This window comes from Equus asinus, chromosome 1 (assembly GCF_041296235.1).
Source record: "Equus asinus isolate D_3611 breed Donkey chromosome 1, EquAss-T2T_v2, whole genome shotgun sequence".
In the NCBI taxonomy this organism is placed as follows: domain Eukaryota; kingdom Metazoa; phylum Chordata; class Mammalia; order Perissodactyla; family Equidae; genus Equus; species Equus asinus.
Genome location: NC_091790.1, coordinates 139,191,211 through 139,205,120, shown reverse-complemented (window position 1 = coordinate 139,205,120; position 13,910 = coordinate 139,191,211). Strand labels below are relative to the sequence as shown.

General features: G+C 40.2%; 1 protein-coding gene across 2 annotated transcripts in view; it reads left to right on the top strand.

The window, feature by feature from the left end:
• Positions 1-13,910, top strand: part of SLC25A13 (solute carrier family 25 member 13) — a 188,032-nt gene that overhangs the window by 101,066 nt on the left and 73,056 nt on the right. For both annotated transcript variants that reach the window (XM_014859409.3, XM_014859408.3), the window contains exons 6-9: positions 7,314-7,460; positions 9,313-9,451; positions 10,223-10,316; positions 10,529-10,613. In XM_014859409.3, the coding sequence (XP_014714895.2) occupies positions 7,314-7,460; positions 9,313-9,451; positions 10,223-10,316; positions 10,529-10,613 (465 nt within the window). The remainder of the gene's footprint in view (positions 1-7,313; positions 7,461-9,312; positions 9,452-10,222; positions 10,317-10,528; positions 10,614-13,910) is intronic.

The window sequence follows — 13,910 nt, the reverse complement described above, 5'->3', positions numbered from 1 at the left end:
TGCGGGGAGCACAGAAAAATGTTACAAATGAGAACTGCTTATTTATCTACCTATTTCATTGCTGCGTTCCACCATGTAAGAATATGTGGATCTTTCATTAGAATTTTTTCTCCAAATTAGCATAGGATTATGGAAATGAGGTAGACATTTATGTTAAATAGTATACAGATTCTGATACTTGAGGTAATATAGAATTTGTTTGAAATAGGGCTAAATGTGAAACCATATTTTTTAAGCAAACCTTCTTTATACCTGCTTCTTCCCCAGAATTCTTCTGTCGCCACCCCTAAAAAGGAATTCTTTTGAATCATATCCTTACTGATGATTCCTTTCTTTTATTCAAGGTTTAGACTTTTTTTTTTTAAGTTTCACAATTGTACAAAACACAAAAGTGCAAACTATCCAGAGACCTTTTTTGGTGTTCTTGGCTTTATAACATAAATCATATAGATCTGCTGCTTGTTTTGAGGGTCTATTGATCTAGTTTTTTCTGTTCCTGATAAATTGTTCTCAGGGTGAAGCACAAACTTACATGTCTGAATAGAGGTGGAGAGAATTTTTGCATTCAAAATATACCCACTTGAAAATTGTAGATTATTAAGGAAATGATGGGTCCTGGAACTATTAGAAGTGTGACTGTTAGACCTAAAGTCATGTAACCCCTACATATGTTTATTTCTGTACGGCAGGCAATTTTGAAGAGTTTGGGTTTTTTTCCCTACAGCAATCTGAATGGGTGTGTTGAAGTAGCTGGAAACTGCTGCAGTAAAAGCCTATTCCATTAATCATCAGGCACCAGCATAGAGGGAACAGAAAACAGTTCCCTAGCAAATGTTAAAGAGAAATTGGGCCTCCCTTCCTGTGCTTGAGCAGAACTGCCCTGGAGAGAGCTCTGCAGCTCCCCGCTCGCTCCATGACCTTGTGGCCTCAGGTGGAGGTGGGCCCTTTCTCTTTAGTCCTTGCTGTGTCCGTCAGCACCATTTAGCAAGCACCCAATTGCCCGACACGAAGAGCTCTCTGCAGAGCTATGCCACCTTCCCAGCTCTCTGGGTTTCCACAAGGTCTCAGGCCCTCGATTTTATTGTCTGTACTCACTTATTTGAGTATCAGTTAGATTTTTGTCATCTGCCTGCCCTTTGTATGTACTGTGGGATGATCTCATGCTTCTACGAGTATTGCTTTTTCCTTCTGGTTTTCGGTAGGCCTCCCCTTAAAAGGAAGAGGCAGTCCATATAGGTTGATTATGGCTCTGGAGCCAGACCCCCCCAGGGGCATATCCGGTTTCATCCTTAGTGTCGTATGATGTTCAGCTGCTCTTCACCTCCTTTTTCTGTATGCAGAATGGAGGTGATGGTAGAACACCCTTTATAAGCTTGTCGGGAGGCTTCAAAGAGATGAAGCAGGAAAAAACAACAGTCCCTGGAGCGTAGCACACACTTAGTAACACTTAGTAAATATTAGCCTTTTGGCTTTTCTCCCTAAAATCCTATCTGCGTTTCCCCGATTTAAACTTTTACCTGCACCTCCAGCTTTCTTTTGTTTATAGCTTAACTTTTCTTTATAACTTAAACTCGTCTCACTCCAAGTTTCTCATTGTGGTCAACCACCTCATCTCTTTCTCCTTAAGTATTTTCCTTTGTGGTACATTCTCCCATCTCCCCCGTAATCTCAGGGGAGAAGTCTTTGAGATATATCTTGCTCCGTTTTTATATACAAGTTATCACCAAAACTTTTCTTAAAATCTCTTTTCCAGTCATCTGTCCAAATCTACTTATGATTTTACCCAAGGCAGCATAAGTCATTGGTTAAAAATCTCAATTTTGGAATCAGACAATATCTTGGTGTAGATCTCAGCTTTGCCACTCCTTAGCTGTGTGACTTTGGACTAGTTACTTAACCTCCCTGAGCTTCAGGTGCCTCTTTGTAAGAGAGGATGTAATTATTAAGAGAAGATAATTATTACTTTGCAGAATTATTGTGAGGCTTAAATGAAATACTGTCTTTGAAGTTCTTGGCATAGCCCCTGGCCTGGAGTAAGTGTTGAAGCATTCAGCTGTTACTGTCATTCTCCACCCTGTCTGGTCTTCACGCTGTTCCTGTGGTAGTTCAAAATGACTCAGCAGAACCGCTCTTCCTTACCAGGTAATTTTTTGAAAGACTCAAAGAACTTATATTGGAAGGGGCTTTAGAGGTTTCTAAACCATTCACCTCGACAAAAATCAAAGCTACCATTTGTTAAGTGCCTGTCATGCATGACGTCTGTTTTTTACAACCCTGTATGGTAGGTGTTGCTGGGGTCTGAGATGCAGACACGCTCCCCTAAGCTCTCCCAGCTAGGAGTGTCAGGACTGATGTTGAGCTGTGCCCATTCCTGTTCCAAACTGCAGGTTTTTGTCATCATAACATATTGCTTCCATAATCCTCTCTATTAAAATAAATAAATTCCTTGTCACGTTCCTCAGCCTATAGTTGAATATTTCCAGTGACTGGAGCCTGCTACTTCACATGGTAGCCCATTTCTTTTGTTGAATAGTTGTACAGATTAAATACTTCTGTGTTTTTGTGCTGAAACCTGATCTCTATTTTCTCTCCTTTGATTTTTTTTCTTAAGAAATGTGGAGAGCCCATCTAACTTCTTTTTTACCTGATAGTCCTTTAACCTTTAAGAACTTTTTATTTATTCAAATTTAAATGTTTGAATGTAACTACTGCTTCTTCCATTGTTCTTCCCTACCCTGCACTTATGATGAGTTTATCCAGTCTGGTCCCTTTCGTTTAGGAAATGAACATTCTCTTACACAGGCTCTATTCCGTGCATACCAAATGCTCTCTGTCCCAGTTTTATCCCTCTGGGTTTGGATGGAGAATAGGTCAGGGTCTTGATAGCCCTAAGTACGCGTTCAGTTTTCCCTAAATAGCTTTGGAGGTGCCAATGGAGAGCTTTGATTTTAAGTCACTCTGCCATAAGTAGTGAGCCTGGATTTTTATTTCAAAGGTGTTTCATTCTCGAGTTAAGTATTTATGGAGTACCAATGTGTTAGCTCCCACAGGCCTCCTTATTTGTCTTTCTCCTCTTCAGTCTCTTGGGGTTATGAGAAAGCAGCAAACAGAGAGCAAGGCCAGGACAAGGCCTTTTAGATTTGGTTTCTCTCCTGCATGGTCTCTGCCATCGTTGGGAGAACAATCTGGGACTCTGAGTGCACAGAAGACTTTAGCCATAATGAAAAACTTTCAGGAATTTTATTGTTTTCTCATGAAAATTGGCAACCGAAAATATCTGGTTCATTAAGAATAAAGCGAATTGAATTTTTACTTTTTCATAAGATTTCATAATCTATTAAGATTCCTAAGTGTCAAATATATTTTGTAATCAAATTCCTGACAGTAGCATTCGCCCAGCTCCCGTGCAGTAGAGTGAAGTATTAGGAGCATTGTGAGTGGGCGGAACTGCCAGGGTTTGAATTCTAGCCTTGCTGCTTCCTGTCAGGAGACTTGAGTTTCCTCAACTGTTACCATGAGGTTAATAATGGTACTAACCTCCTAGGATGGCTGTGAACATTAAATGAATTCCTGTAAAGTGCTTCAGAACAGTGTCTGGTGCATAAAACATGCTCGCTGAATGCTATCATGGTGGTCGTATCAGTTGAGGTAATTAAGTCTCATTTCTTCACCTGGAAGAAGAAACCATCACGGCATAGACAGATGTTCTTCAGAAGGCAACCCACATCTTTAGTAAACTACTTTCAAAGTTGGAGAAACACCTAAGTAAATGTTTTTTATTATATCCTTCTCTTTAGAAAACTACATAGATCTAGCTTCTTGTTCTTTCTGGAATTTATAATGTCCCCACTGTTTAAGAGCTGTTAGAAGTGTATTCTCAAGTTGGTCATCATTATGGTTGAAAGTGCTTTCTTATTCCATGACCAAGGAATCCCTGCTAGTAAATGTTTAATCATGGAAGTGTAGGCACAGAGATGTGTAGTGGCTCCGTCCTCATTAGAAGTGCACGCCCTGTCCGCAGTGTGAGCGTTGGCCCCCACTTGGTGTCCGTTACCCATTTTGGCATTACACCTAGGTTGGTGTTAGTGTCCTTGCTCCCTGCATTCTGAAGAGATGGGGTGGCCCGGGAAAGCGATGCTGTTTTTGGTCTAAGTATCTGAGGATTGCTAAGACTCTATAAGTTATAAACTAGGGGAAATGGTAAATAACTGAACACACATTCTACTATTGTTAAGAGTAATCTTGGCTTATGATAGCTTTAGCAGTGGGTCTGGCAATTCAAAGGAGCTGTGTTCATTTACTTTCGATTGAATACATACTGTGGTCATTTTTCACTACAGGGTGTTTTAACAGTTGGCTTCTGCCTTCCTCTTAAATTGGAAGCACTTGTACAGAGAACCCCTTTTTGTTCAATAGATCATGATTTGTTCATTCAATTGGTTTTACAGAATACCGATTACCGATAGTTATGTCTCTGATTTATTGAGTGCCTACTATGTCTAAAGCATTCCGCCCACACCATAAGTGGGATGAACAGGACAGAGTCTCTTTTCCCTGGCAAGGTAGGAGGAAAGACAGGAGTGTAAACAACTGATTTTAATGTAAGATGGACTCAGACAAGTCTTATAATTTAGGTTCAGGCAGGGGGCACGAGATCGGATCAGTTATTTCCATTAGGAGGCTCAGTTATATGTACTTATTTGGTGTGTGGTGGGATTCCAGAAGCTAGAGAAAGGGCCAGCAGTCTATGCTAGGTGGAGAGAAGAATGTGAAGAAAGGCCCCAAGGTGTGGAAGATCTGGCAGGGCTGGGCATGGGGTGCTAGAGACCAGGCTGAGAGTAACTCCTCATCGAATCTTGAATACTCTCCTTCAGAGATGGCTCTTTATGATGAAAGGCTGTCAGAGGTTTCTGCAGAGGGGGATGGAGGTCATATCTGAGATTCTGAAAGGCAGCTGTTAATGTGAACAAGGTGGACTGCAGAGGTCAGAGAGAAGCTTCACTGACAGTTGGGCCCGATGCGGTCTGAGGAGCGCCTGAACCAGTGACATCAGGAGTGAAAAAGAAAAGATGCATTTGAGTGAACTTTCAAAGGTCCAAGTGACACAATTTGTTAACTGATTTACTCTGGGGGAAGGGAAGCTTAGAGAATTGAAAGCGACAGATTTCCATGTTAGATAACCAGGAAACAAGATGCCAATAATTGTTTTGGACATAGGAGAGACACCAGGATTGAGGGCTGGATGGGGGACATGTAATAGTGGGTTCAGCAATGTGATTTTTTGGCCTTTACAGGGTACCCACGTGGATATATTCTCTGTGGTCCAGCAGGTAGGAGTGAGAGAAAACGGATCTGGGAGTCAAGCCTTATAAGAAATCTTTGAGGCCTTGGGAGGGAAGGTCTTTGTCCAGGAGAGTAGAGTGAGAAGACCTGAGTCTAAAGGTCTGACAAATGCCTCCTATTTAAGGAGTGAGTGGAAGAGGCACTAGAAAGATGAGGGTCCCAGAAGAGAGTTTCAGCAGGAACTGGCTGGGTCAAATTGGCAGATGCCGTAACTGAGAAGAGGTTTTTGAGTAGGATAGGAACTCTGATTCTCTATTATACTGTCTTTTTAAATTTTTTATTGTAGACATTTTCAAACTATACAAAAGTAGAAAAGTATAATGACCCCCATGTCCCCATTACCCTTTAATTACCATTAATATTTTATCAATCTTCGTTCATCTGCCTGCCTCTCTCGGGGAAGAGAAGGGAGAGTTTGTTTGTTAGTGCCATTGAGTCAACGTCGATTCTAGTGACCCTGTGTAGACCAGAGCAGAACGCTGCTTGTCTTTTTTGCGCCATCCTCTCATCTTCCGGCGTTGTATCAGACAATGCTCCAGGGCTATTCATAGGGTTTTCATGGCCAGTTTCTCAGAAGCAAGTGGCCAGTTCCTTCTTCCTAGTCTATCTTAGTCTAGAAGCTATGCTGAGACCTGTCTATCATGGGTGACCCTGCTGGTATTTGACATACCTGTGGCATAGCTTTCAGCATCACAGCAACACACAGCCTCCACAGTGTGACAACCGACAGACGGGTGGTCTGTTTCCCTTAGCGGGAAATGATCAGGTCCATGGAGATGAGAGCGCCGAATCTTAACCACTAGACCACCAGGGCTGGCTAGAAGGGAGATGCAGTGCTTTAAAGCCTTATCAAACTCATGTCATTTCTCCCATAGTTTAGTTTGCACTACTTCATAAGGACAAATGTTTTTACTCAACTATAAGTTAGTATCTCACCAATGTTAAGAAAAAACTTATTTTTATTTAAATAATTTGAAGTCCTTGAGAACCACATCAGTGATGCTTTTTAATTCCGTAGAGATTAGATCTCACTCTCAAGGCCCATTTGGGAAATGGGCAGAGTGGCCCGAGGACGATAATAAAATGCTCTCTGCAGAACGAGTGCTTCTCCTTCAGGGCATGTGATGGGTTTTGATAGGAGGCTGTGTTTTCTTTTGTGTGTACACTTATCCCCTGGGAATAGCAACAGAAATCTAAGATTGGGCTTCCCCTCTAGACCATGTGAATTAAAACATATATCCATTGGTCCTGCCATGGTTTAGCTACTTCTGGCTCACATACCATCCAGTTCCTAATTCTAAAGCAGTGGTCCTCAATTAGGACACATGGCCCTCTCTGGAGGCATTTTTTATTGTAATGGCCTTGGGCTGAAGGAGCTACTGGCATCTAATGGGAAGAGAGATGGTAGGGATGCCCAGGACAGCCTTGCATAACAAAGGGATAACCTGCTCTAAATGGCAATAATGTCAAGGCTAAGAAACCCTGTTAGAGGAGTAGCATGTTCCATAAGAGAACCGCCCTTTTCAGTCTGTTGTTACATCACATGTTTGTGGACCAGGTTACCATTAAGAATTTTTCCGCTATGGAGAGAGGTTAATGTCCTCGTAGGTGTTTTTCCTTTGATCATCTGCATCACCTAAGCTGGGTTTGGCCACATCTTTGAGCTTACCAAACTTCATTCCAGTTTTTATTTTCTTTGTGTCCTTGGACTCTAACAGGGCATGGAAGTGATTCGGTTTCTTTGAGTAGGAGATATAAGGTGGAATGCACTTTCCACTTTATGTTCACTGGTCTGAGCAAAGTTCTCTCTTTGGAAAGAGAAAATAGCTTGAGGTGGGTGCTATTTAACAAGCAGATGGAGCTGTTAAATCAAGATATAATCTGTATTTCTTCACCCTAATTTGAAATTGAGAAGTTATTTATAGTGATTGAGAAACATAAATTAAGTATTTCACCTTCTTTCTTTGTAGGAAATACAGTTGGAGCATGCAAAGCAAGCCTTTGTGCAAAGGGACAATGCCAGGACCGGAAAAGTCACAGCCATTGACTTCAGAGACATCATGGTCACCATCCGCCGCCACGTCTTGACACCTTTTGTAGAAGAATGTCTGGTAGCTGTAAGTTGTAACTTGCTCTAATGAAGTAGTTTATTCTACCTAGCGTAAGCTCAGTAAATAAGGGATTATAAGAACAATTCTTACAAATTATGTAGAGTTTTTTCCTCTTTAAAACACTAACATTTTCTTAATGTGATCATATATATGACCAAACTTACAGACAGTGTGTGTTTGGGCTAGTTTTAGTGGATAGGTTAATTTGTTATCTGGATAATATGGAATATCTTAAAGAAATGTATTAACTGGTTCTTTTTTTTTAAAAAAGGAAAAAGAAATTTATGATCACATACTAATTTTGCTTTATATTTTGAGGTATGTCGAATGTTCATCTTCACTTTTGTCTATTCTCCAAGGTAAAATTTTTTTAAAAACTGATGCCTACAGATATATTTGTTTGAGTAGTCAGCAGAATGGGAACCCTGAACTTTAGATTCACTTGTTCTTTTAACGTGTGTGTTGAGGCCACAGTGGCACATGTGACAGGAGGAGCCCTACTATTCTGTGTCACAGAGCTTCCATCCTGGTGGCTGTGCAGCCACTCTCTTCACATCAAGGTCCCAGAGAGTGTCCTGGAACATTCTGTGGTGGTGGTTCCCAAGCCTTGATCATGGACCATAAGAATCACCAGGGATGATAATTACAAATTCAGATCCTAAGGTCTCTTCCAGGCCTACCGATTCACCATCTACAGGTGGGGAGGTCCTATAACCTAGTTTCTAAAGCTTCCTAGATAATTCTGATGATCTCTCAAATTTGGGGACGCTTAAACAATGATAACTCTCCTCTTGTTAATCCCAGGGAGAAGCCTTTTTGAGCATTTTCACCATCATCTGAGTTTCCCACAGTGCTTACCATAGGCAGGAACTCAGGGTAGCTTGTCATTTTTCCGTTTTTTTTTTTTTTTTTTTCTGCTTCCTGGTGCCTCTTTTTGGAGACATGGCCTTATGACAAGGCCTTTCTCACTCTGGCACTGTGTTAATCCAGCTCCGTTTATTGGTCCCCCCTTCCCTTCTCCATTCTAAACTCTCATGTCAGCTATTTTAAATGATTACTAAGTGAAGATTTATGTGGTTGTTACCTTATAAAGAAGTGCTTTCCTAATAAAAATATTTTGGCTTGTTAGGGAACGATAGAATTGGAAACCTCAAATTGAAGTTCCATTCATAATGGACGTGCTGTCTGTTTCCCTTGCCCCGTGAAGAAATATGGTTTCTTACAAATTCTGATTATCAGAATTCTGACCGGTCTTAACCCCCATCAAAGCATATGACATCTCATAATTTTACCATAATATGCTTGTTTGCCAGAAATCCCACCAATGTAAAGTCTGTACTTAAATGATTATTTATTGCTACTTATAAGTAACATGACAAATCATGATATTAATGTTAGATTGACCACTTTTCATAGCATGTTTTGTGTTGGTATAATATAGTTTTGCATGTTTAAGCACACACGTGTGCATGTGTATAATATACTTTTACATGTCTAAGCTTTTAAGAATTGCTCATTAGTTGAAATAAACAAACTTATAAAACATTTCCAATTGAAATTTGAACTCGGTAAATTACTACTGGTCCTGTTGTTATAATCCTACACATGTATTTATTTAGTTTTCTAGGACTTGTTTGGAGAGTACAACTTCTGGTCATGATTAGTTGCAGTTACTTCTAAAAATCATTTATAGCTTTTTTTTTAATGTGAAAGAAAAATCCTTATGGCCATTTCTTATACATGCTTCCTTGATTACTTCCAAAACTAGCATTTTATATATGTACTTCTGAATCTTCTTCATTCTATAAATTCTTTGTTCATTTTTCTTCTCTGCTTTCTTATTTTCAACTTACTTAAGGCTGCTGGAGGTACCACGTCCCATCAAGTTAGTTTCTCCTATTTTAATGGATTTAATTCGCTTCTTAACAACATGGAACTCATTAGAAAGATCTACAGCACTCTGGCTGGCAACAGGAAAGATGTAGAGGTGACTAAGGGTAAGTGAGAATAAATTTGAATTCTTGCCTGCAAGTATCTTGGTGTATTATTATTATTAGGATGAAGAAGGCAACCAAGGGTTTATTTTATAGGTTTTTCTATCCCACTGACACACATTAACCATATGGTACATGTGTGTTCTCCATCCTTTGATCAGACAAACAAAAGCAAACAAAGCAATCTTTGGCAAGTTTTAAATAAACCAAAGATAGTCTTTGAATGAGGGAACCATGTAAAGTTTCGTAAATATTTTCAAATCTTACTAGAACCTGAGCTTAATTGGCAGCCTCTAAAATGGCCTTCAGAGATGCATGAGGAATTCCATAAACTTATACTGGTGACAGTGTGTGTTGATCTATAGTTTTGGAGCAAGACATCAGCATTTCAGTGAGATTTTTTTTAAACCGAGGATTCCCTTAGGAATTCCACAGCTTCACTAATACAACCTCCTGGAACCTATGCATGTGATGTTTCATATCTGCTTCCTTGTTTTCTCTGACCTGCAATTTGATTAAGATCCTGTGTCATTTATTCAAAGCCCTCAGGTGACACCAAGATTGTAAAGTCAGTGTCAGAGAAACTCTGCTGCGCCCTCTTTCCTAATGAATGAAAGAACTACAAAAATTCTTACCCTGTTTGTCTTGACTTGAATTCTATGACTGATGATAGTGAAGTTTCTGATGTTCACTTGTTCCGGTGCCTTGAGTTAATGCTGTGTTTAGTGGCTATTCCTTCTTGAATCTTTCTCTTTTAACTCTTTTTCCATACAGAGGAGTTTGTTCTGGCAGCTCAGAAATTTGGTCAGGTTACACCCATGGAAGTTGACATCTTGTTTCAGTTAGCAGATTTATATGAGCCACGGGGGTAAGTTGGCCTTTTTTTTTTTTTTCTTCATTAGCTTAATAAAAGAAGTTTAGGAGGTAGGAGTGGGAGGAGGGAAGCAAACCTAGAAAGAAAGAAGCCAATTTAAAGACGACTGAAATATGGGAAACAAGAAAAGGAACGTTTTAAAGTCCCATAATGTAAATTTTAATAAATTTGTATTTTGTCGTTGCTTGTGTTTGTTTTCCCTCCAGACGAATGACCTTAGCAGACATTGAACGAATCGCTCCTCTGGAAGAGGGAACTCTGCCTTTCAACTTGGCTGAGGCCCAGAGGCAGGTGGGCACAGGAGCGAATGTGTTTCCTGGGGTTTCTTGAGTGGGCCCCCCCCCACCCCTTTTCACTTGCAATTGCCTTTTTGGCACTGGTATCTGACCTGCCATTTTTCCACTTTGCACCAAAGATCTAGACAATTTCAAAAGGCTGAAAGGAGAAATTACTTAGAGATGTTCTGATTAACAGATAACTAGCGTTTGCTTATTTCTCTCGAAGATGGGATGATTTCCTAAATATTGGGAACCTAATGCTCCATGAATAGGCAGAAGAGCTTTTCTTCTTCACTAAATCTCATGGTGAGAGATGTGGGGAAGGCGTCCTATTTTGGTGTCGCTGTCCCCAGCGAAGCGGCGCATTGCCAAATGGAAGCCGTCTTTGCTCCGCAGAGAGGTACTTCATCAGTGCATTGTCTAACTGCCATGCCTTCCGTTTTTCTGAATATCAAAATGAGATAATTTTGTTTAGTCTGGAGTCATAGTTTGAAGGCTTTTAGACCTATTTTCTCTGTGAAAGGATTCATAAGTTATGTGGAAACAATTTGAGGAATGCTAAATTTTATTTTATGGTTAACAGAAACCGATCTCTTGAAGTTGTGGGAGTCAGAAACTTAAGACATGGGACCTCCTCATTTAACTCTTGCTCGACTTTCTGTAGATCACGATTAGAGAATACAAGCCTTCATGGCCTGTGTGGGGCTCACATGATGTTTGTAAAGTAAATCCACTCACAGACGAGCATCGTTTTAGAAAAATACCTCCTTTAAGGCAAAGCCATCTCTGAATCCTGGGAGACTTAACAGTTTTTGGCATGGAGCTCTGGGTCTGTACAGAGACGCCAGTTTGACCACAATGGGTTGATGCGGGCTACATTTTTAGGACTGGCAGGCCTCGAGCCAGGACCCCCTCCCTTTAGTGCTTTCCCACCCCAATGCAGTGGGGAGTTTTGTGTGCACCGTGTAACTCGAAGTGGTGGGTGTGTGCTCAGTAAATCCTAACTAGGCACCTCTGGAAAACCAGCTGGCTGCTGTTAAAAGCGGAAGCTGATTTCCCCGAGTGCGGGAGAGAGAACTGTGTAATCACGTGCAGAGGTTGAAGCAACATTGCTCTCCCCTCCCTTTGATTTTTAAACACTGCTTACCAGATGATTATCTCTTCGTCTCTGTGGTACTAGCTATTGTAGAAATTTGGGGATTAAGAAAAAGCAGAGAAGTTTTTGTTTAGATTCCTCCTGTTCTCCAGCTGGCAGTGGTATCCCGCAATTTTTCCTTCATGCCCTCCGCAGCTTTTGAGAGTTTATGATGGGTGCTTGTTGATACCAGCCGTGAAAGGGTTAGATGAGATTGATGAGATTTACAGCAGGAAGTGATTGGCTGCTGCTTAGAGGTTTAGAGCAGTTCACAATGGCCTTGCCTGGAATATTCTTTACTATATGAACCCCACTGGGCCTGACAACATTGACAGACTCAAGCAATGGAGGTCACCCACCCGGCAGGCTCGGTGCTAGCAGTTATCCTCAACAGAGGAGTGCAGGAGTAGGAATCTCTCTTGTCTCATTTCTTGAGCATGCTACATTTCTAGCTTCAGAAAAGTTAAATAAAAGTCTGGGATTTCATTTATTTGTTTTTTAGATGAAGAATTAGTGATAGTGGTAGGGCACAGCCCACCATTATTTTCATAGTATTTTCACTCATTATTTTGATTCCAGAACCTCTCTAAGCATTGCATATATATCCATGTAAATAAAACAGTGCCTGTCTTATGGATGCATCTGTCAAAATAAAGTTACTATTGACTTCCAGCTATACAGGGATAGAGTTGAAAACACCCCATGGAATTTGCAGAAGAAATGTTTTACATTCTAAAAGATGCGTTATTTCTATGTAAAGCTATTTTCGGTTAAATGACTGTGAAGGAATTTCCAAATTATCTCGTTGTATTGGAATTGTGTTACATTGACAGCAACTAAAATTTAGTAGGTTGATAGCTGGAGTGGGTAATTATTTTTATTGTTCATGGATTTTAATTATTGTGGCTTTTGAAAAAACTAATTTTATTGAATGTATTTATTCATTCAACAGGTATTTATTAAACAATAACTATATGCCACCCTCATTTGACAACTCTCTGTGACATAAAATTACTATTTTATTTATGTAGACAGAGAAATGCAATACTCTGAAATGTTCTGACATCAAGAACACTGTAAGGATAATAGGTCAAAAGAAAACAATAGGGCCGGCCTGGTGGCACAGCGGTTAAGTTCACACATTCTGCTTCTCAGCAGCTCGGGGTTCGCCGGTTCAGATCCCGGGTGTAGACATGGCAGCGCTTGGCAAAAGCCATGCTGTGGTAGGTGTCCCACATAGAAAGTAGAGGAAGATGGGCATGGGTGTTAGCTCAGGGCCAGTCTTCCTCAGCAAAAAGAGGATTGGCAGCAGATGTTAGCTCAGGGCTAATCTTCCTCAAAAAGAAAAAAAAAGAACAACAATAAAATAACAACTGACTGGCCTGAATTATGAATTTAGAAAAGACAGACAAAAAGAGAAGAAAGTAACCATCACCTGTAATACAACCACCTAGTTGTGGCCACTGTAAATATTTTGAATGTCTCTGGGTGGTAGGATAGCCAACATGTTAGTATTATTTTTATATGCATAAAAAATAATTGTATTAAAAAATAACATTGCACACAGTCCTTAATATTGTTTGTAAAAGATTATCATGAAATAGTTCAAATGTTTAAAAAGGTAGAATAGTGTCGTGAATACCTGTCTCCCAGCCATATTATTTTTAACCAGTTTTCACTTTATAATACCTTATGAACATTTTTCTTAATATCATATATTCTTTTACAGTATCTTTTTTAACATTCTTTTTTTTTTAAAGATTGGCACCTGCGCTGCCATCTGTCGTCAATCTTTTTTTCTTCTTCTACTCCCCAAAGCCCCCTGGTATATAGTTGTATACTCTAGTTGTGAGTGCCTCTGGTTGTGCTGTGTGGGACGCTGCCTCAGCATGGCCTGATGAGCAGTGCTGTGTCCACGCCCAGGGTTCGAACTGGTGAAACCCCAGGCCACTGAAAGAGAACGCGTGAACTTAACCACTTGGCCGTGGGGCCAGCCCCATTTTTTTTCTTTTAACATTCTTGTAGCTTGATCCTTGTTTCCATACATGATTATTTTCTACCCTAACGTTTTACAAGTAGAATTGCAAGGTCAAAGGTCATATACATTTTAAGGGTTTGGGTATATATTACCAAGTTTCCCTTCAGTTTATACTTGATTAAATGGCAGTTTTGAGA